Source organism: Numenius arquata, chromosome 18 (genome assembly GCF_964106895.1).
Source record: "Numenius arquata chromosome 18, bNumArq3.hap1.1, whole genome shotgun sequence".
Lineage (NCBI taxonomy): Eukaryota > Metazoa > Chordata > Aves > Charadriiformes > Scolopacidae > Numenius > Numenius arquata.
In genome coordinates, this window is record NC_133593.1 from 3,492,480 (window position 1) to 3,514,944 (window position 22,465).

Sequence of the window (22,465 nt, forward strand, 5' to 3'; positions counted from 1 at the left end):
TTCACTGCAAACGCCTTCACTGCCAGTAGCTTCTCAAAAGCGTACCCACACTTTCTAAAAATAATAAGCAAAACAAAAATAGGATGACGACACCGCTCATTTCCCATTAAAATGAAAAGCAGACAAAAAGACATAGAAATTCTCCTCCTTAACTAGGAGAAACCCTCATCGTTGTGTTTTATTACATGATTTTTATCCATTTTCTTGAGCTCACATTATGCATCTGCCTCAATCTCTCTCCCACGTTTGTTGACCAATTTCAATCAAGTCAAGACAAACAAGATCAAGTCTCGAAGACGGTAAGATTTATAAGGGCTCGGCACAACCGATCAAACCCAGCAGCTGTTCATCTCCTCCGGGCAGCAGTTGTTGGAGGTGGCACAACTCCCAGGCTCCGTCAAAACTCTCACCACAATTACAATTACACCAAACAGGATTTAGGCTATGCCTGGGAAAAGGGATGCCTGGGACATGCAACAAGACTTGGAGGGGAAGAGGGATAGGGGGTTGTATTTACAGAAGGGTAAGAGGGTGAAGAATGGTTCAAGAAGGGTGGTGATATGGCAAAAGAATTGCATTCCCCACAGCTGGGACCATACTGCAGGATCAGTCCAGTTACTCTGCAAAACCTATTCCAGCTTCAGCAGAATGACCCAACTGCTAACAATCCTCATTTTGAACTGAAAGTCCATATACAGGTGAGTGTCTCTTATCCTTTTGTGCTATCCAGGTGTTCTCATTACTCAGAACGACCTTCCCTCTTACCTGCCCTGATGAGACTGGGTTTGACAGCCCAACCTGCCACTTGGATGGAAAAGGAATCTCCCAGCTGTCAGCATCCTTATAAAACGAATATACTATGAAACGAATAGACTGCTTAAAAAGAAAAAAGAAAAAAGAAAAAAGAAAAAAGAAAAAAAGAAAAAAAGAAAAAAAGAAAAAAGAAAAAAGAAAAAAGAAAAAAGAAAAAAGAAAAAAGAAAAAAGAAAAAAGAAAAAAGAAAAAAGAAAAAAGAAAAAAGAAACAAACACCTCTTACAGAAATTTTTGTGATGGAACAAAAAATGGAATACTTGAAACCACCCAATTTTAATTTGGCAATTTTTTCTTGTTGCACGGCAGCAATTAGACAGCTACACCCTGACCAGACTCTCCACCTTCCAGCCTTACACAGACGCTGTTACGCTTAACGAACCGATGAAGAGCTGTGGCTCAGCACTGTTACACAACGCTTTTTCCGAAGGTGCACTGAAGCATGGAATGAATGCAGCAGGAGAAAATAGACCATAAAAAGGGTCTGTCTTCCAAGGCCCCGACTCAGAGGTGAGGGGAAAGCTGCGTTTCTCCTGCGGAGCAGAGCACGCCTGCTGGGATGTGCCGAGACAAGTGACAAAACCAGCGCTGGCCACATCTCACCAAAGAATAAGCAAAAAAACAAGCTTTAGCAGAGAAACGATTTGCTTAACCCAAATTTCCTCCAAAATGTGGCCTGGAGATGCGATGCTACACAAACAACTGCAGTGAAACGCAGGCAGGATTCAGGATCTGCAGCTGATGGAGCTCAACACTCCTCTATCAAAAGAGCCGTCAGTCCCATGGTACATAGGGCATCTTACAACATCAGAAGGTTTTTAATCAGGTGGTTTTTAATCCCCCACGTAAAAGCAGCCAAGAAGTGATTATAAGAGTATGAATGTCACCCCTGCGCAGACACCGAGAGGTAACTTCAGGGTAACAATTAATTTTGTGACATACATTTTATCATTTGTGCTTAAGGAAAATTACTCTCTGAAAATAACTATGAGCAATGAAAGAGGGAAAGTAAATGTGTGTGTGGCTAAAAGCGTTTTGCTTTGTTTTATAATGCATCCACCCAGTTCATCTGTGGGCTTTTTAAGGCCATCCACTTTTACAGTTCAGGAAACCGAAACCTCAAATTAAAGGAAAATCATTCTATGATTATCAAAGGATCACTTAAACCACAAGAAAAGCAAATGACCTGAGGCAGAACTTAGGAGCCAAGGAATTTCAAAAAGATGGGCTACCTACAGTAATTTTCTGTTTGTTTGTGACTCCGAGGGAATGAGATGGGTGGTCTGAACTTTCTGAGCAAGTTTTTTAAACCAGCTGTCACCTTCATAGCCCTGAACTGGCCAGGCAGAGCCTTCTGACAACAAAGCCAAGCAAACTAGCTCTAATAAGGCTGCAAAAGAGGCCAGTTACCCAAATCTGAAATAAACCCAGAAAAATAGCATGGAACTGTGAGCTAGGGAGGGCATGGCTAAAGCCAAAGGTGCTGGGAAGAAAAGGCATCCAGATTGGACACGACCTGGAAGAGTCTGCTCCTGCCGCATCCACGGGGCCAGAGGGGCAGACGATGGGAGCAAAGGAAGCAGCCCTGAGGAAGGGAGGCAGAAAGGGATCTCATAAAACTCTTTGAAAGTAACTCGCGTCTATGTACGTAACAGAAGTTTTGAAAATGCATTTTTCTTTTCGTTTTGAGAACTTGGGAAAAGGGGTGAACTGACTTGTAAAACAAGGGAAACTGCCAGTAATGTAAAACTTAAGAAAAACAGATTCATTCACCCCTAATATCATGAGAAAGGGCTGCAAAGGAGACCATCAGCGATGCAGGGCTGACCATCACCCGCTTCAGGTAAAGCCCTTTTACCAGCCTGGGAAGTTGGGGGAAAAAGAAGGGAAGGGGAACAGCAGTAGAAGAGAAGAGTACAGCAGGCCACAAGGTAAAGCTAAAAGATAGAATTAGTCTTTCACAAAGAACTAGGCTATTAATGCGGAGTTCAGCTAATGAACACACATACTAATATGTGAGAAATATGCAGCTCGGGACAGCTCAAAAATGACATTATTTGCATTTCAAAAGGTTAGGCAGAAGGGGACTGTAGGTTGAGCCATTTAAGTGAGCTCAAATGGCAACAGCAATGGCAAAAAACCAAGCAGCTCTCATTAAGAAAGACAGGGCTGATCGCTTTGGATTTTATTGTTATTACTTGTAACTGCAACTGTTTGGTGAGCGCTAGAAGCGTTATCTTTAAACTAATCCCTAAGCACATGATTTATTAGGAATAAACTGATCAAGTCTTTAACGGCAGATGCTTTAACTCATAGCTACATTCTGCAAATAGAGAATAGAAAGTGATTGAAACTTAAATCAAAAAAAAGCTCTCGGGGACTCCAAGAATGAACACTGTTCAGTTCATTTATCAGGCAGTTACAACCACAATAGAAAAACTCCCTCAAAAACTATGGGTGGGGCAGAAACAGATGCTAAATATGAACTAGTGCTTCCAATAAAGAGATTGAAATGTAAATACTTCAAGAGACTGGGAAAGCAGAAGCCCTGAGTGCTGGAGGCAATCACAATGTACGCAGCAAACTGTCCGAGCTTTCCAGCAGGAACATCTGAAGCTTCATGGTTTTATTTATTAGGAAGGTGATTCTGCCCCTCTGCTCTGCTCTGGTGAGATCCCACCTGGAGTCCTGTGTCCAGCTCTGGTGTCCTCAACACAAGAAGGACATCGAGCTGTTAGAGCCGGTCCAGAGGAGGCCATGAAGATGCTCCGAGGGCTGGAGCCCCTCTGCTGTGAGGACAGGCCGAGACAGTTGGGGGTGTTCAGCCTGGAGAAGAGAAGGCTCCAGGAAGACCTTATATCAGCTTTCCAGTATCTGAAGGGGGCCTACAGGAGAGATGGGGAGGGACTTTTTACAAGGGCACGTAGTGACAGGACGAGGAGTAATGGCTTCAAACTGGAAGAGGGGAGATTTAGATTAGACACCAAGAAGAAATTTTTCACTCTGAGGGTGGTGAGAGCCTGGCCCAGGTTGCCCAGAGAAGCTGTGGCTGCCCCATCCCTGGAGGGGTTCAAGGCCAGGTTGGACGGGACTTTGAGCAACCTGGTCTGGTGGGAGGTGTCCCTGCCCAGGGCAGGGGGTGGCACTGGATGATCTTCAAGGTCCCTTCCAACATAAACCATTCTATGATTCTACGATGAAATAAACAAAGACACCCCATGAGCTTTAGCAGTCGGGGCACTCCAGACATCTCTGTAGCCTCCTGGGGAGATGGGGACCCCAGAACTAACTCAGTGTGAAGGTTTTACAATCGTACAGAGCCCTGGCCACAAATACAGAAGACCATCTTACCTAGGGAGCTGCAGAAGAACAATAAAGGAGATGCACAAGAGGAAGACAGCACTTACCATGCCCACAGCTTTCCCAGGCAAGAGGGACTATGAAACTATTCCCTAATTAACCCCAGACAGAGCTGAGGTTAATTAGGTTAGCATTAACACATTGCTGAACAGGCATGATGCAACCTGGCTCCCATGGTGTAAAACAGACACGGGAACACTCCCTTCCACTAGCAGAGACACTAGCTCTTAACTCCCAAGGGACAGGCAGGGTAGGAGTAAATACGTTGTGTTTGCCAGCACAATTAGCCTGGGAAATGGTGATGGGCTACGGTCAGCGTGGCCAGGAGCAGCCGTCCACCTCTCCTGCTCTACAGCCTGCAGAAGGGCAAACTATTCCAAGTCACCTGCTGCAAAAAGAGAAGTGAAAACTCCGGGAACACAACCGAGAGCCACAGCTGAGTAAGTGCCCATTAAAAGCGAGAGGGAAGAGCCTGTTCCAGCAGATCCTCCAACAGAACACACATTTCGCAGAGGCTGTTTTTACAGAGGCCGCTCCCAAACAGCTGGAAGGGAATCTGGCATGGAAAAAGAGGTTGAGAGTTACAGAGGTGTGAAACAGCCCTGGCTTGGCAACAGGAACGCATCCTGACACTCACAGCTTTAAAAAGCAACTATTTCAACATCCTTTTTTCCTGCTACGCATCCTGTAAAGCGCACCCATTCTGAAGCGCATTCTGAAGCAAGAATCACAAACACAGCCCCCGTTTGCACTTAAAATAGGTAACAGATTAGCGATGGCATCCATGCAACTCCACCAGTGTTTTGTCAGGATTAATCCTCCACCTCTTATTGTTCTTCTTTCATTTACTATTTACGTCTACGATTTAATGACTCCTTTCTCTTCCGAAATATTCTGTAGCTTCAGGAGCAGGAAAAGCCACAGAGGTCTCAGCTGGCCACAGAATAGTTTAGGGCCAAACAAAATGACTGTGGGAAACCAGTTTCCACACTGGTACTTCATCATCAAAAAGAACTGGTGTTTTTTTATGGTGTCAAGGGATTAGCCTCTGAGCAACATAAAAAGATGTCAGCTAGTTACAGAATATACAGAATATAACGGCACAGCACATAATCAGAAGCAGAGATGATGATGAAGATTGTCCTTTAGATATTATAACGAGGACAAACAAATGCAAACAATAGCAGCGAGAGCCACTAATAACCTCTGTTATTAGAGTCACACTGAAAAGGTATTAGGCTGCTTCCACACAGGTCAGGGGGCTCAGTCTGCACACAATTTCAAGTCTGAGACGTTCCGCTTCAGAGCTGAAAAGCTCAACACCCCATTTAGATACTGCTTCTCAATTACTACAGGCATGACAAGTAAGATATACAGAATATAATCAGAGGTAATCACAGTAGCAAGGAAGAAGCAAATCAACTGTACTAATATTCTATTTACATCATTACGGGAGCATCCCAATAAAGTACCACAAAAGCACCACAGAATCACAGAGTGATATGGGGTTGGAAGGGACCTCTGGAGATCATCTAGTCCAACCCCCTGCCAAAGCAGGTCCACCCAGAGCAGGTTGCACAGGAACGTGTCCAGGCAGGGTTTGAAATGTCTCCAAAGAAGGAAACTCCACCACCTCTCCGGGCAGCCTGTTCCAGGGCTCTGCCACCCTCACAGGAAAGAAGTTCCTCCTCGTGTTTAGGTGGAACTTCTTATAATTAAGTTTGTGCCTATTTCCTCTTGTCCTGTCACTGGGCACCACTGAAAAAAGACTGGCCCCATCCTCCTGACACCCACCCTTTAAGTTTATAGGTGTTGATCAGATCCCCCCTCAGCCTTCTCTTCTCCAGACTAAAAAGACCCAAGTCCCTCAGCCTTTTCTCGTAAGAGAGATGCTCCAGGCCCCTCATCATCTTTGTAGCCCTCTGCTGTACCCTCTCCAGCAGTTCCCAGTCCTTCTTGAACTGGGGAGCCCAGAACTGGACACAGTGCTCCAGCTACACTAGGTCCAGACCAGCTGTGCAGCACACACATGAGCTGGCAGGCTGCAGTGTCATAGAATCATAGAATCATAGAATCATCTAGGTTGGAAGAGACCCTTGGGATCATCGAGTCAGGGGCTATCTCAGCAGATTCAGTCAAAGGCATTTTTAAATACAAGTCTAAAATTAACCCAGAGCTACTCAGTTAATAATATTAACGTTCACGCTACCGCATCTTGAGTCCCACCTATCATCTTCTAAACGCAAGGTCTCTCAGGCCCGCAGAACCGCAGCCTGTTCAGTGCTTACAGGGAAAGCACAGACGATGCACAGATGGGATCCAACCTGTAAATAGCTTCACCCATTAGATAAAAAGAAAGAAAGCAGCAAGACATGCAATCAGAGCTTCGGCATGTTTAAATTTATATATATACCAATATGCTCTACACTTTACTGAGCTTTGGTTAAAAAACACTGAAGCCATGCGTTTCTACACTGTGCTTTTTGGATATCGTCACCTACGAAGAGAACACAGTTCCAGACGAAACCACTGATTTATGAGCTACTTAGAAGCCTAAAGGTAGATGTCATGGAGACTTTCAGAAGCTTTGCTCTAGATTTTTAGGTACCTAAGTTGCTTTGATCTGGCCCTGTTGCTAGCATTGCTTTTATTATTGCTAATATTGGAAGTAAATGCACCTAGGGTGATGCAATGGCGAATATTAACATTTTGCAAACTTCAAACCTCAATCACAAGAGAAGTATTGACTATTTTAGTTCACAAAATAAGTCTAGTTTGAAAAAACGCGTTAGTGCACGTACCTCTTGTCAATAAGAAACAACACAAGACAGACAATGACCGGCAAACACAGAGGAAGGTGCCACTTTCAAACAGTTGGTCTTTAGGGCTGTAGCATCCACGTGCACTTTTCCACAGGGGATGACTCCAGCCAGTGCCACAAATTCCTCCATAGCAAAGTTTGAAGCCAAACTCCGGTCCACACCAGATGCACTGCTAAGATCAGTGTGGAAACCTGAAGCCTCCAGAAGGAAAATGAAAGCTCCTAAAAATAAAGGAGCTGTCATCCAAGATGAACCATCTACAGATACAAGACGGCCCCACCTCAGGCAAGTGAGCCCAGAGGCCTGGCACCAAGGAAGGAAAAAGCAGCATGACCGGGAGAGCTGACAGAAAGCTGCAGAACGAACAAGATTATGCTTCCGTGTGACCTACATACCGGTGGTGCAACAGCCGGTACCGGGGGAAACGCTAGCAGAGGCAACAGGGATGCTTGGAGAACAATCAGCTCCTTGACAGATGGGATGGAACACACAGTGCTGGGTAAATCTCTTCCAAAGTCCAGAGCAGATGACCAAAAAAGGTGTTCCTGAGGCAGGAGGGTTTTCTGAAAGTTCACTTCTGACAGGCAAATACAACCTGGGGATGATGAGGCCTCTTCTGCGTTTTTTTTTTGTTGGTTCGTTTGTTTTATAAATCTCCAGCTCCATTCAAATGAGAATGAATTCCACAGAGCTGACACCAAACCTTGACCAAACCTCAAAGGAAACTGCCAAGATAACCAAGATGAATACACGAAGGGAAGAGCATTCTTGAGAGACCCTAGGAATAAGTCCCCTCCTGTTCAGGATGGCTGATAACCCCCGACTCCACAGCAATCCAGAGAGCAAGGAGACACTTCACCTTGCCGAGGCCATCCAAGAGGAACCAAGGACCACACAACACACATCTGCAGGGAACAGCAACTACAACAAAGAGCTACTGTAGGGCAAGACGTGTATGACCTCGGTTGCTTACAGTGCACAAGTACCCATGCTGGTCCGTATTCTGAAGACGAGCAGGCACCAAGAATATACTCTTTTTATGTACAATACAAACTTACACAGGCTTAGAGTAACTGACACTGCAGGTTTCCTAAGACACGTTATGTGTACAAGCACGTGCCGTTCTACATTGACTGAAACATACCCTTTCACCGTAACGCAGGGCTTACAGCCATCCTCATTAAGCACAGTTCAGAAGGATATATATTATCTGACCCAATTTTAAATTATTAATGTCTGTTGATGGGTTCTTCAACACTCACTACGCACCCCGTATTAACATTAAAAAAAAAAACCCCTATCGCTATAATTTGCTTCTAAGGCATTTTCTTAAGGTAACAAGTGCATGAGATACGCGCAGGGCTCCTCCTTCCCCCGCAGCCAGGCGTTAGGGAACCCACATGGGTGAAAGTTGTTACGAATGAAAGCCGCAGGAAACCAGGCTCCAGCGCCACTTTCACTGAACCGCTGCTATTTTTATCAGTCCTAAACTGCTAGAAAGTGTACGTGCTACTTCCTTCATAAACCTCATATATACATTTCATCAATTTAGCCCACTAAATGATACTCATTACTAAAAATAAGCAGTGGGTATGAAGCCTGAGCCCTCCAAATTCCGAAAACTCTCTGTATTTATTCAAACTCTACAAAGGAGCTGTGGGAAAAGTAGAAGTAAAGACTGGAGACGTGCTGGCTTGTCACAAAAGCCAGGCATAACCAGAGGAATGCTTAGTAACTACACTTCTGTTCCCATACGTAAAGAAAAACGAAGAGAGACCCACACAAGTGGAGAGGTAATTCTCAGTACCGCGTGTTCCACAGACTGACATCACAGCTGAATTTCCAAAGATTTAATTCTAACAACAATGGAAGAACCTCTTGGAAGCCTTTACTAATCACAAAGGAACAAGAAAGGTGCAACTCTAACTTATTAAAAACCCAAACTGTGGCCTTACTGGATTTTTACAAAACACCCACTAAAATCACAACTAACATTGTCTATTGCTAGCTTTCATATTTAACTAAAGAAATAAGGTGTGAGGGAAAAGGAACTGTTGCATCCACAGTTCTAAGTTTTAGATCAAAAGGTATTACACTATAAACTTCATTATGACCTCAAAGTTGTCAAAGGCAGCGATGGAATCAGCATCGCCAGGAATATGTAATGCTATTATTCCTAAAAACTGGTGTTCTGAAGTCAAGTTTTCTGGAATTCTCAACAACTTTGTGAGCAGCAGGAGAAAACTACCTCCAGCATCAAAATTCCCCAGAAAGTATTGGGGGATACACACTGGATGAAACCCAGAAAGCAATGACTGAGCTTAACTGGCTTTATTCACACAGATCTACACCACGATGTTCTGCAAGAAGCGTAATTAAAACAGTTTTCAAAGTGGATATTGCTTAATCTCGTCAGCCTGACAGTATAAAAACACCCCCCAAGAGTGAGTATCTTGTAAACGGAATAAAGCAAAGGATGAGGATTATCAGAACTAATGTAGTATTTAAACACACGCACATACCTATAGGAACCAGGTCTGATAGAGCGGAACACACACCTGGATGAGAAGCCGGTGCTTCCCACGGTACAGAACCAGAAACACAGATCAAACAGGGAGATCAAACAGCAAACCCCAGCTATTTCAGAGCCCCTACCAATAGATGTGCCCAGTGTACAAAGTCTCCAGGGGACTATGGAGACTATCGGGGCCCATGATACCTCTGTACTGGCAATAAAATATCTAGGACATCAGGGAAGACCTTTAAGGAACAACAACAACAAAACAGAAAAGAAATCAGGTGAAAAACTGAACTCTGCCCCATTATGCAGCTAACGGTTTTCACAAACACCAGTATCAGAAGACTGCCCCTGTAAAAAATAAAAAAGGAATTGATTCATCTCATACGTGATTCCTCAGCGAGGTCGTAATTCTGCATTTCGCTATCAGTTATCTGTTACAGTGCAACATCGTGGTGACTTTCCTTAGAATAAACATACTTATGTGCACAGAAAGTCACTGTTCAAGCGAACAGGACAGTGGCCAAGATCCAGAGCCCCACCACGAACGAACGGCCTCGAGACAAAACCTCCAGGAGAATTTTAGCCAGCAGCAAAACCATTTTTAGGAGCAAATGTTTCTGTTACAGATTAAACATAGCTGCTTTCCAAGCAGTATTTAATTAGTCAAGTCAGAACATTTTACAGCTGTTGCTTTTAAATTTCCCCCCTCACACTGATTCTTCTCTCATACCCTGCTTGTGACCTGCATCTTCTCCCTCTCCCTAGGCAAATAAATGTGCATTTTGTTATTGATTAAGCAGTGTCCATCAGCAACATCAATGCTCCCCCAAAGAGTGACTGAATCTTTGAAACCCAACTCCTAAAAATATTGTCCCGTTCTCAATGGATCATGTTTTATGAACACAAAAGTTCCACTGGTTTACTATAAAAATGAAATTAAACAAAAAGATGTACTCTAAGGAGTACAAAAGTATTGCAGATGTAATTTTAAGTCATTATGGTATAGATCCGTATTTCTCTCTACTGAACAACAGTGCTATAAAAAAGCCACATAAAAGTAATATCGTGTCAAAAACGTGCATCTGCTTTAACGAGGCAAGAAGTGATCTGAAGACCCAGATGACCTGAGCTGACAGCAGCAGTTCCCTACCTGTTCAACGCACCACCCAGCCTTCATGAGCCGAAAAAGACTTGGAGGAGGGGATATTAAAAAAAAAAAAACTAACATGCACTACAAAATGCAGGATGTGTTGTGAGGGTGGACAGCCCAATACTTCTTATTGTGCAAGTTTGTCACATTATCTAAGAAAAAATGAACATTTCCAGCCACAGTTGAAATAACACTTCAAGCAAGAGCGCTGTTACTGATCATTTTTATATTCTTAAACAGCTGGTTTTGCCATAGCCAACGTAATTACAGCATCTAACCATCATATACAGAACTTTGCTCCCCAGAGTTATTAGTATTATGCAATACGCATTAAGCAGTTTGTGAAACACAAAAACACAACACTGAAACTTACAGTATTTAACAAAATTCTTCTGAAAATCCTTCCTAGAATTGACAAAGGCTCTTCCTCTTTCAGTTCCAACTACAAACACATCTGTTTCATATACAGCAATACAGGCAACTTCTGCCTTGGACTTGGCAAGTTCTTTACACTATAAAAAGAAAAACAAAAAGCTTTTATTACCATAGTTAAGAGTAGAGTTAATAGAAATGTTTGTGGTATCATGTAAAACAGTTATTACTTCTGGTTCCAGCATCCACCATTCAAAGGTACTGCAAGAAACATAACATCAGCCATTAGCAAAAGATAATTTATACATCTGGAGTGCTTTTCATCAGGAGTCTTAAAAGCATTGTAGATGCATTAGTGAAATTAAGGCCTCGTCTAGACGAAGAGATTGCACTGTTTTTAATTAAAGTGATTTATGACATCAATCCACGCAAAATTATCCCTTCCCAGTTAGATAATCATATTGAGTGTCTTACACCAACCCCAACTTTCAGCAGGAGTTTTGTTCATTCAGAGCACACAGTTATCACAGGCTGTGGGGAAAGGTGTGATGCCAGGAGGATGCCTGCCCTCTGCCTGCTCCTGCCTCCTCCTGCCCGCTGCCTCCTCCTGCCCGCTGCCTTCTCCTGCCTGCTCCTGCTCTCTGCCTTCTCCTGCCTGCTGCCTTTTCCTGCCTTCTCCTGACTCCTCCTGCCTGTTGCCTTTTCCTGTCCACTGGCTTCTCCTGCCCCCTTCTGCCCTCTGCCTTCTCCTGCCTGCTGGGCTCAGGCCAGTTCCTCCAGAGCGGAAGGACTGCATCTTCCCTCTCAACACCTACATGTCTTCTGCTGGGAGAAACTCCTGGCGAAGAAGTAAGGCAGGAAGACTGCAGAGCAAGGAGAGAGCAAAGATCCTAAGAAAATTAGGCAGATCATCAAGAAGCAGTCACAAAAAGTCACTTGTCCTGGGAACTCAAACCAGAGTTTGCTGTAATCTAGAAAGACACCAACAACTGCAGCATGAGAGGAAAGTGACACAAAGCCTTCAGAAACCAAACATTCCCATTGGGGAAAAAAGGTATGCAATCAATTATTTTATAGCCACCCCATTCAAAGTTTCATTGCTAAAAAGAATTTTTTTGGTTTTGCTTATCATTTAAGAAAACAATTTTAAAGAACCAAATCTTTGATGGTGCCTCAACTGCGAGGGAATGGGACAAGCATTTCCACTCCCAGCCCTGGCCAAATTTAAACCCCACCACACAATGACTAAATAACTTCTAAAAAAGAGGTGATATGCGAACTTGAAAAAAAAAAAAAAGTATTTTCCGAACAAGTTTTGCTGAATTGGTGCAGCAGCTGAGGACAGGGCATTAGCCTCAAGGACATTTATTCACTCCATATTACAGATGACAAAGACCAGGACACACTCTTGCCTTTCAACCACGCTCTACCTGAGCAATCAAGAAATATTTCCCGCTTGTTTAATTTCACAAACAAAGTTTTAAAACAACCGCAGCGCAATGAGAACGAAGATGACTGTTGTGAGGACCATTAGCATGATTTTCCACAAGCAAAGAGAGAGTTACAGCTGGTGGGACAGCGGGCAATAAGGTATAGATAGAACATTACATCTCTCCTGCACCCCAGCGGGAGGCAACACGTTGGTGTAATCCCGCACGTGCCAAGACCAAGTTATGAGGCACCCACTTAACTTCTCTACTAACCATTGACTCAAGCGCCGACATGAGGAATGTAACCACCATTCTGCTTTCAGAGGAGTCCTCGTCATGGATGGACGTTGCTGGGGCGGTAGTTTGGGCCATTTTCCTCCTATAAAATGAAATGAAAAGGCCTGTTCACACAACAGGGCAAGAAAACTAAAACCTATCTTAACGGAAGCAAAGAAAAAAAGAATACTCAAACCCCCAGAACAAACACACCCCCCACACAAGCAAGCAAATATCCAGGTAAATCAAGAGGAGGAAGCGGTCACTCTGCTATTATTTCATGCTTCCCGCTGTTTCATCCAAAGCTAGAGCTAAACATTCAAAAGTTAAAATGTTGTGCCATGACCTGACCACAAACCCTTTGTGCCTAGAAAGATGCATATTAATTGATTAGCTGAATTTACATCGATTTTTCTTTCTAAGCATATTTGCAACTCCGGCAGTCTAGGTAAACACAGTAAAAAAAACCCTGGCCTTAACAGACAGAAAAGAAATGGGAAATCATAATTATGGCACAAGGATTAGAACAATCCCTTCTGTAATTACCATGGTCCAGCTCAAAACAAGCCACCACCACCCTGCCCCAAAATCATGGCCTCGGAGACTACAGTATCAGCAAACAGAACGTCACATTTTTATTCCCATGTTCTTCAGTTGTAGGATTAACTCCAAAGCTGAGTAGTCCCAATTAAGGTGCTAAAATTAAAAACCGAATTTCAGCAGTGACACAAAAAAGAGATTTAAACCTATCTTCTGTATGTCATTCGGGGCACTTTCAACTTATTTAAGACATAAGTAATCATCAGGACTTGTTTACGCTTCTGCTGGCAGAACTGTCTACACAAGAACGAATATATTGAGTTTCAGCAGTTTCAGCAGCCACTAAAAGCACATTTTTCTATTGGAGTGTTGCAACTTGCTATGTTTACACCTATCTAAAGCAATAACCTGACGTGCCTGCGGGAGGAGAGAACCGGTAGAGATTTAGCTGTTACAGCTCCATGGGCAAGCCTTGAGAAAAAATCACCTCAAAAGTCAAGATAGCTCAGATAAACGAGACATTTCACAACGGCGCGGTGAGACATCTTGCTCCTCCTGTAGAACCTGGACACAAGTGGCTCGAGCTTTCAAAGGTGACGTGTATCCTATTAGAAGCGCAGACAAGCCAGGGCAGCACAAATTACCATTCCATGTGATAATACCTGCTTGCATTTGAAAAAATGACATTGCGTTGTTCTTTTGATAGGACTTCGAGCACTTGAGCCTGCAAATGAGAGGAGGGGAAAGCCCAACAGACACCCTGCAGCCTTCTGGCTCTCCGGCCACAGGCCAGCAAGGTTTAAATAGCTTTAACGCTGAGTTATGGATAAAGTGGCAGTGGCAGAGTCAGCAGCTGTTTGAGGATGTGGGTAATGAGAGGTTTGAACCATGCGGACTGTTCTTCGGTGACCTAAAAGAGGATGCACTGGGGATGGGGAGGCAGGGGCTGATGGGGTTATCCCCTGGAGGAAGAGGGGCATCTTATTTATTGCTCGTGGAATTTCAGAGGGAAAAGGGAGATTGTGATGTGATGTAAATAAATCAACCTTAATTGAGTCATGATTTTTGATACCTAATAGAGTTCTCAAGCTCATCTTTGGAACTCCTTTAGGGTTGGGATGCTGAGAGTGATTTTAAACATGACCTAACCCTTTTAGACTTTTTATAACTTTATCTTAACAATCCAATATCAAAGACAAAATAGAACATAACTACACTTCTCCCTTTTCTCCCACGTCTCTACTCGCTGTCTGATGGAGTTGCTCTGCATCAGCTCAACACCTCCCAAGCCAGCATTGGCATGAACGTAACTTCTGAGCCGCTTGACAGCAAGTCACACATGAAAGATTACCCCCCTCCTTTTGCAAGTTTCTCCCTTTCCAACAACAGTTTTCTCCACTATCCTTATCTACAGCACTGGCACAGTGTTTATTATTAGAGAGAGTAGGCTATGGGTCAGTAGATCTAATGAACCTGGCTGCCTTTCCAAGATCCAGCCCCGAGAAAGTGTCCGACGGCACCACTGCCCCACGTGAATCCCCAGTGCAAAGCCTTGAAAAAAGTGTAACACCTCGTTACCAACGTGCTACACAAAAAGGCCAGTTTAAAAACCATCTTTTGAACAATTATAAGCTGGCTGCCAGGGTACCACTTATGATATATCTATTAATCTTAATCAAATATTGCTAAAAAAGAACTTCCAGATCAGTTAATACTAGTTATAATTACCTATAAATCCTTCGGTTTAACTGTGCCAAGATGAGCCTTTGCCCAAGTAAAGGCTTGTAACAACGAACAAAGCCTTGTAAAATACACTGGTAGAGGCCTGCCGTCAGTTGGGGTCAACTGTCCCCGCTGTGTCCCCTTCCCAGCTCCTTGTGCCCCCCAGCCCATAACTGGTGGGGTGGGCCGAGGAGCAGAAAAGGCCTGGGCTCTGTGTAAGCCCTGCTCAGCGATAACAAACACATCCCTGTGTTGTCAACACTGTCTTCAGCACAAATCCAAAACACAGCCACATACCAGCTACTATGAAGAAAAGTCTATCCTAGCCCAAACCAGCACAGCACCTGAGAAGTTCCCTGTTTATATACTGGGCATGGCACCTATGGCATGGGATATTCCCTGTTTATATACTGGGCATGGCACCTACGGCATGGGATATTCCCCATTTATATACTGGGCATGGCACCTATGGCATGGGATATTCCCTGTTTATATACTGGGCATGGCACCTACGGCATGGGATATTCCCTGTTTATATACTGGGCATGGTGTCTATGGTATGGAATATTCCCCATTTATATACTGGGCATGTGTCTGTGGTATGGCATATCCCTTTGTCCTGTCTGTGCTCCCCCTCAGCTCCTGTGGGGAGCTGAAAAAGTCCTTGACTTAATATAAACATCACTTAGCAATAACTAAAACAATACGTGTTATCCACATTCTTCTCATAAGGAATCGAAAATACAGCAGCTACCAGGAAGAAAATGAACTCTGTCCCAGCTGAAAGCAGGACACAAACACCAAAACAAATCCTGCCAGACTGATGGAAAAGGACATATCTCCCGAGAACCCCAAAATACAGCTGGATGCAAGTTTGTGTGAGCTCATCCTTACATACCACTGAAGATTTACTGCTCCCTGGGGGAAAAACATCCAGCTCCTGCGAGATCCCCATGGGACACTTCTGATATTAGGGGAAAAAAAAAGTTATTCTAGCAGAGTACAAAAGTACACGTTCCATTACAAAGCTGGAACAAGAAGAAACATAACAAAAACATACCAATAAAAAAAAATAATCTAACTGGAAGCCAAAGTGCTTCTTGGCTCTTGCATCTTTCACCACTTGGCTTCTTTGCCTTCTTGCAAGACACAATTTCAGCATATTTAACTCTGCCCAAATATTGGCCTTCTGACAAAGGACAGAAGTTGGTTCTATCCAAACTGTACAGATTAATACTCACAAGCTGTTAAGTGCAAATGAACCTTTTTAAACAGATCTTGGCTAAAAATCTGTGTTATTTTTCCTACAATTTGGTTCAGTGATCCCGTATTTCAGAGGAAGTTTAGTCTGACGGTTCTTAGTTAACCTAGCCTAGAAACTCTGTTGGGATGCAAACCTACCACCATCATTTTTTCTGATTTTCTCTAACACATCCAGCCCAGGCACAGTGCACACAGGGTTAGGAGACTCCCAGCTTCGCCCTCCAGCATCTGTTCATAGCTGACCTACGCAATCCCGTTAGGACGATCTATTTTCCTTGTTATTACATCTCACTGATCATCTCAAAATTACACAAACACTCTAGAAGCAACAATTTTCAGCTTCTTCCAACCACTAGACTGCTCAGGCGTAGCAGAAACACAACAAGCTTCACAGCAAGGGTGCTCGGACTGCGTGACACCCCTGCCTTCTGATAAACACAACTATTTTTTGAAAGGAAATATTTTCACCAGCCACAGCCCAAGAGAAATAGAAGCAAAGGATCTGGAAGTTCCTGCACAAAACCACTGCCAGTTCTTCACCACCCATATCTGGTGCACGTGGACTACAAATCACTTCAGATGAGCAACATCCACGGTACCTCTGTGGAGGACCAGCCTGTTCTGGAACACAAGCTCTGCTGGGGCACATCAAAAGGAGTTCCAGATGTTCAGAGCCAGCTCAATCCAAAGCAAAAAGGCAGAGGCAGGTCTGGCAGAGTTTAATTCTGCCTACACCAAAACCAAGAGGGTGAAGATTCCTGACATTAGGCACAGGAAAGAGAGACAATATGGAGATACCACAAGGCATTAAGTCAACTCAAACCCATCTGGGTTTATCGTTTCTGGGCTACTGTCAGCTCTTCAGGACAGAAGTTGGCTCCCTTGGAGGTACAAACCCAGACTCGTCAGCTGGAGAGCAGTGTCATGTACATATGCATGGGCAGCTCTTAGCTAAGACTGCACCCAGGCTATTAACCCCCTCTAAAAATGAATAAAAATAACTCTGAAAGACAGCAGAGTAGCCCTGGAGAAGCCTTAATGCACCAGGGAGGCTCTGCCCCTCTCCCCTTGCCAGGGAGTCCCAAGTGGCAACCAGGACCACGAGCCATTCACTCATTATCCCCCACAGTGGGATGAGGAGGAGAATTGGGGGGGGGGAAAGGAAACGTTGTGGGTTGAGATAAAGACAGTTTAATGGAACAGTAATGCATGAGAAGATAATGATAACAATAACAAAAAAGAACGATGCAATGCAATTGCTCACCACCTGATGATCGGTTGCCCAGTCTGCCCCCAGCAGCGACTGCGGATCCCTTCCCTGCCCTTCAGCTCCCATTTATGTACTGGGCATGGTGTCTACGGTATGGGATGTTCCCCATTTATATACTGGGCATGTGCCTGTGGTATGGGATATTCCCCATTTATGTACTGGGTATGGTGTCTATGGTATAGAATATTCCCCATTTACATACTGGGCATGGTGTCTATGGCATGGGATATTCCTTTGGCAGCTTGTCCTGTCTGTGCTCCCCGTCAGCTCTTATGGGAAGTCGAAAAAGTCCTTGACTTAATATAAGCATTACCTACCAACAACTAAACCAATGTGTTATCCACATCACTCTCCTATGGAAGCAGCTACTAGGAAGAAAATTAACTCCATTCCAGCTGAACCCAGGAGACCACACACTCCATGAAGATCTCCGTTGCCATTTTTCCCAGCCTCTTAACTGGAGCAGCAGAGCAGCTGGTTCAGGAAAAGTGCACATCAGGATTAAAGTCAACGTCCTCGCTCCTTTGCTCCCGGAAAACTAAGTGTGCTTATCTCCCTAGCCTTAAGCTGTATCATTTTCTAGCTCCAGACACCAGGAATACAGACGTGGCACTCACCCATTTCACCCGAGGTGCAGGTTCCCTGGTGAGAAGCTCTTGCCGCTCACCCCCGACACCAGTAAAACCATTAAACCCACAAAACACGGCAGCTGGGACGTTGGCTGTCGCCATTTCAACCCAGCTCCCACTGCAGGGATTTAACTCGCAGCAGCAGAATCAACAAGACGCAGCACCGAGGGTTTTACATCAGGGTCTACCCCAACAAAAGACACCAGAAACACTAATTACGGCACAGAACCACGCCGCGCAGAAATGCGGTCTCGCTGAAAGCCAACACACTGCCCCAAATCCCTGCTGTAGCTCTCACCGATTTAAGCTTTCCTTTTTTTTTTTTTAATCCGAGGGCAGCCGAGCAGAAGGTCAGCAACCAAAGGCGGTCGGGAAAAAGAACAAGGGCCCCGAACAAACCGCGTCCCGGGGGAAAAGCCCTGGTTCAGCCCCGATGGCACCCAGACGGCACAAAGTCACACAAAACCGGCAGCGTTTTACTAGGGGGGCACACGGTTCATTGCTGTCCTGGCTCCAGCTGGGACAGAGTTCATCTTCGTCCTGGTGGCTGCTGTTGTTTTGGATTTACTATCAGAATAATGCAGGTAATTCGGGAATTGCAGTGAAACCATGTAAACAAAATGAAATATTAATCCCAGCAGTCCTGACCATCTGATAATTTCTGTCTTTAGCAGTGTAATTATATTTACTTAGTCAACATGATGATCGTGTGGAATAACAACTAGCTTAGTCCTGTGTGTCCATCAACGCTTACACATAATATCTGAGAAGTGAGTGAGTCTAAACTCTATTGGCGTTTATTTAATTATAACAAAATTAGTGCTGACACATTTTCCAGAGTGAGAAATCGCTGTCCTCACTAGTGCGAGCTGATCCTCTGGGTTTCTGTGTCATAGACGGTATGAGATAGAACTTCTCCTTGCCCACAGAAGCTGCGGATGCCCCATCCCTGGAGGTGTTCAAGCCGCTCTCGCCACTGGATGATCGGTTGCCCAGCCCGATCCCGGCCAACCCCATTTATACTCTGGGCATGTGTCTGTGGTATGGAATATTCCCAGTTTATATACTGGGCATGGTGTCTGTGGCATGGAATATTCCCCATTTATGTACTGGGCATGGTGTCTATGGCATGGGATATTCCTTTGGCAGCTTGTCCTGTCTGTGCTCTCTCTCAGCTTTTATGGGGAGCTGAAAAAGTCCTTGACTAATGTAAACATCGCCTGGCAACAACTAAAACAATATGCATTACGGACATTCTTTTCATACCAAATCCAAAACACAGCAGCCACTAGAAAGAAAATTAACTCTGTCCCAGCTGACATCAGGACACAATCCTATTAGAAGTCTCTCTCCACCCAGGACCCGAGACCAGAAATAAAATCACAAAAGCAAGAGTTTGGGAATGTGTCAGTAACTTTTTGTCAGAAAATTACAAATTCACAGTCTTTCCAGAGGAACACGAGTTTCAACCAAACTTCTACGAAAAGGCTCTCACATCCTGATGGATAAGACAAAGGGCTGCCAGGAGCCTCTTAGCAGGCTGTATGGGGGACAAACTTTTACACCCTTAATTTACCTAAGGGATTTACAAACCTTTCTTTTTGTTTGGTTATGTTTTGGTTTTTTAAAAAAATATGTTTTATAGGGTTTTGTTATTTTAATTGCAGAGTTAAAGTTAGAGAAGCAGAAAGAAATATTAGGTATATTTAAAAACACAGTCTAAAGGTTGCTCCTTACTGTGAGATATTAACCCAAAGATTTGTGCACACTGACAACAACTCGGCAACACGACCAGCCTACAAGGGGCTGGTTGCTCTCATTAAATAGTCACCACCATGATGTTTCTCTCAAGCAACTTACACACCAAGCCTTTGGCAAAAGAAGCCTGCAAATAAAGAACAGGAAACACAACAGGCGATACTCAAAACACGGTGATGATTAAAAATACTGTCAGGAATCCAAGAGAGGCAGGTAATGTTACACACCCAGACCGAGCTCTCCTGCCCTCCTGCTCTTCCCCATCCCAGGTCTCTCCAAGCGTTCCCACCCTCCTGCTCTTCCCCATCCCAGGTCTCTCCGAGCGTTCCCACCCTCCCGCTCCTCCCCAGACAACCCACTCCCCCCACAGTCGGCTGGAGCCCAGATTTGCCACCGAGAGGGTGAAACTGAAGCGCTAGGCTGAATTCACTGTTAAGTAGCCTGGTATATAGAAGGGGAAAAAATCTAAGCGCCTCCAGATTTTAAGAGAAAAAAAATAAAGATCATTCTGCTTCTTGTATTTCACTGCAGGCTCTCCTCACCTGAGCTGCCTGTGCACTCACACCAGTGCCTGGGCACCGGTCTATACAGGTCTGTACTGTCAGTACTGGTTTCAGCTGGGGAGAGAGCTGAATATTCTTCCTGGTTGCTGCTGTGTTTTGGATTTAGTATAAGAAGAATGTCCATAACACGTACTGGTTTTGTTGTTGCTAAGTGATGTTTATGTTAAGTCAAGGACTCTTCCAGCTCCCCACAGGAGCTGAGGGGGAGCACAGACAGGACAAGCCGCCAAAGGAATATTCTGTACCACAGACATCATGCCCAGTATATAAATGGGGAATATTCCATACCATAGACACCAAGCCCAGTATATAAATGGGGTTGGCCGGGGGGGTAGGGATCTGTGATCACTGCTGGGGAGGGGCTGGGGAGCCGATCATCAGGTGGTGAGCAATTGCATTGCATCGCTTCGCTCTTTTTGTATATTCTTGTACCATTATTATCGTTTTCTCATCCATTACTGTTCTATCAAACTGTCTTTATCTCAACCTACGAGGTTTCCTTTTTTTCCCCCCAATGCTCCTCCCCATCCCACTGGGTGGGGAGTGAGTGAATGGCTTCGGACTTGGCTGCCGCTTGGGGTTACACCACGACCTCCCCCCCCCCGCCAACACACACACACACTCCGACGCCCCCCCGTGCTCAGACCCCACCAGACCCCCCTCCCCTCGGTCCCCCCGTGCTCAGACCCCCCCCGCGCCCCCCCACCCTCGCCCCTCCGCGCTCAGACCGCCCGCTCCCGTCCCCACGGCAGGGGCAGGACCCGCCCCCCTGCACCCCGGGGGGCGTGGCCCACTCCGCATCTCCTTTGCATAACCACGCCCCTCTCCGCCCGCCGCCCAATGGGAGGCGGCGGCCCCGTGGCAGCGCCCCCTCCTCTCCAGCCGCCGGGGGCCCGGAGCCCCGCCCTCCCCCCGCGCGCGCGGCGCTAAGGAGGGGGCGCCCCCCCACACACACCGCCCCCCCCTCCCCTCAGGGAGCGCCGGGCCCGGGGAGGGGGCGAGACGGTGGTGGGGGGGGGATCCCCTCATGGCGCCGCGGGATAACGGTCCGGTCCCTCGCACCGGCGGGGCCCGCCGCCGCCCTCCCCACTCACCGCCGCCGGGCGCGGACAGCCCGCTCCCGCTGAGCCGGAGGCGAGGAGGAGGCAGAGGAGGAGGAGGAGGAGGAGGAGGCGCTGCCGGGCGCGGCGGAGACGTTTTCCCCGCGGCCACGCAGCGACGGGCCCGGCCGCCTCCTCACGGTGTCGGGCTGAGCCCAGCGCCGCTCCGGGGGAGGGCGGGCGGGGAAAGGGGGAGGTTTTTTTTTTTTTTTTGTCCGCCGAGGCCCGGCCGCGCAGGCGCGCCCCGAGCGGGGGCCGCCGGGAGCTGCAGTGCGGCGGCGGCGGCGCGGCCGGGCCGAGGGGCGGGCGGCGGACTGCGGCTCCCGCCCTGCCCCGCGCCGCAAGATGGCCGCCTTCCGCGCCTTCCCCTCCCGCCTTCCCCGCGGCGACCCCAGCTGAGGGCCTCGCCGGTTGTGGGGTGAGGGGGCAGCTCCGGAATGGCCCCCCGCATGGCGGAGTCGGCGGCTTCTTCCACCCGGCGCTCCCCTCCTGGCCTCGGCAGCCCCGCCGCCTTCATCCCCGCGCCGTGATAAAACCATCCAGGCCCAAGGCTGCTCCCAGAGCCGCCACCCGTGGCAACAGCCCCCGCAGGCAGCAAGCCTGCTTCTGGTTTAATAACGAACTTCATAGCAAAGTAATTTCCCCGTTGCTGCAAGTGAGGTTATGGCTTTTCCCCGGGGGTGCTCGGCATGGCGGAGTCCATCGGTGAGATGTGTTTGCCTGGGCAGGGCCTGGCAAAAAGTTGACATCACTGCTATTTTCCTGTGAATTCAGGTTTGATGTGGTAAATGCGGATGGAAAGATTTCCATTCGAAGGGAAACGTTGCATTTTGACATTTGCTCCAAATAAAAACCTGCTTTTTAAAAATAGGTTTTA

At 46.1% G+C, this 22,465-nt stretch overlaps 1 protein-coding gene across 3 annotated transcripts in view; it reads right to left on the reverse strand.

The window, feature by feature from the left end:
* The window catches only part of GTF2I (general transcription factor IIi), a 71,752-nt gene extending 49,997 nt beyond the window's left edge, over window positions 1-21,755 (reverse strand). Inside the window, exons 1-3 of one of the 3 annotated variants that reach the window (XM_074160840.1) lie at window positions 21,583-21,755; window positions 12,741-12,846; window positions 11,039-11,177 (exon numbers count right to left, since the gene is read on the reverse strand). In XM_074160840.1, the coding sequence (XP_074016941.1) occupies window positions 11,039-11,177; window positions 12,741-12,839 (238 nt within the window). In that variant the 5' untranslated portion in view covers window positions 12,840-12,846; window positions 21,583-21,755. The remainder of the gene's footprint in view (window positions 1-11,038; window positions 11,178-12,740; window positions 12,847-21,582) is intronic. The other 2 variants (XM_074160841.1, XM_074160842.1) reach the window with 2 other exon arrangements.
* Window positions 21,756-22,465: the final 710 nt, after the last annotated feature.